The sequence below is a fragment of the Austrofundulus limnaeus genome, unplaced genomic scaffold, assembly GCF_001266775.1.
Source record: "Austrofundulus limnaeus strain Quisiro unplaced genomic scaffold, Austrofundulus_limnaeus-1.0 Scaffold791, whole genome shotgun sequence".
NCBI lineage: Eukaryota > Metazoa > Chordata > Actinopteri > Cyprinodontiformes > Rivulidae > Austrofundulus > Austrofundulus limnaeus.
This window is the reverse complement of record NW_013953193.1, coordinates 187,497-188,593: the sequence shown is the minus strand read 5'-3', so window position 1 is coordinate 188,593 and position 1,097 is coordinate 187,497. Positions and strand designations below refer to the sequence as shown.

At 42.2% G+C, this 1,097-nt stretch overlaps 1 protein-coding gene across 1 annotated transcript in view; it reads right to left on the bottom strand.

The window, feature by feature from the left end:
- The window catches only part of LOC106532550 (protein-glutamine gamma-glutamyltransferase K), a gene marked incomplete at its 3' end in the record, with an annotated part of 32,714 nt that overhangs the window by 6,996 nt on the left and 24,621 nt on the right, over window positions 1–1,097 (bottom strand). The window contains 2 exon segments of the mRNA XM_014028642.1: window positions 690–797; window positions 890–1,008. Coding sequence (XP_013884096.1) covers window positions 690–797; window positions 890–1,008 — 227 coding nt within the window.

Genomic DNA, 1,097 nt, shown 5'->3' with positions numbered 1-1,097 from the left:
AGCATTGTGGGAAATGTCTGTAAAATGAGAACCATGACCGAAAGCAACAGTCTGCAAGGATGTATACCTTTCTCAGTCTTTATCTGGGAGGGGTGCTTTCGGATTGATCACTGTGTTGTGATTCATTAACAGCCATACCTTCTGCTGTTCAAGATAATGATGACTGGTAGATAATTAGTTATTAGTGGTAATGCATTTTAATTTTAGAAAGCACAATTCTGCTTATGAATTAAACAAATTAGTAAAACCACTGAAGCGCAAATGAAATATTTAGGTCTGCAATTAGCAAATTTGCGCTTATGTAGACTGGTGCCCACCATTGGTAGTTTGGTTTTAGTATTTTCATCTTTTAATTTGTGTAGGTTGGGGTGGGAGGACTGTCCAGTCCTGGTCCTGGAGGACCATCCTGCAGGATTTAGAGGTTCCTCTGCTCCAACACACCTGAGCTAAATGAATGTTTGATGGTCAGGCTTCTGCAGAACTTGAATAATTCAATCACTAAATCAGGTGTGTTGGAGCAGAGAACAAAGTCAGACATGTAGGATAGAGACCCCCCTGGACCAGGACTGGACACCTCTGGTCTGTTTGAAGGCAGTTGGCCTGTGGACCATCTCCAGGTTGGATAGAAGAGTGGTCTACCACGCTTAATGCATGAGAAGAAGAAGGAAAAGAACAAACTGGACTCTCACCATGGCTGAGATGACCCGCACCACATTAACTGGGTCTCCCCAACCAGAGCTGGGAGTTTTGCTGTTTTCCATCAGAAAGAGACATGCAGCAAAAACCTCATCATTGAACTGAAAACAAAAGAGAGAAGCAGAGCTGTTGTCAGTTTCTGTAGGGTTTTCCTACCAAACACTGAGGAGATACAGTAGTACTGAGGTCCAACCTGTCCATAGTTCCACGTYCTCGCTCCGATCTGGTTCTCTGTGCCGTAGTAGATCCTTCCAACATCATTCAGGACGTACTCCTGCCTCTCCTCATCAGAGTCCAGGAAGACTGGATCATCTGGAAGATGAAAGAAAAGTMTTTTTAATTCAATTCAATTCACAAAAATTTATTCATTTCATTAAAAACAAAATAACTATGTAGAATAG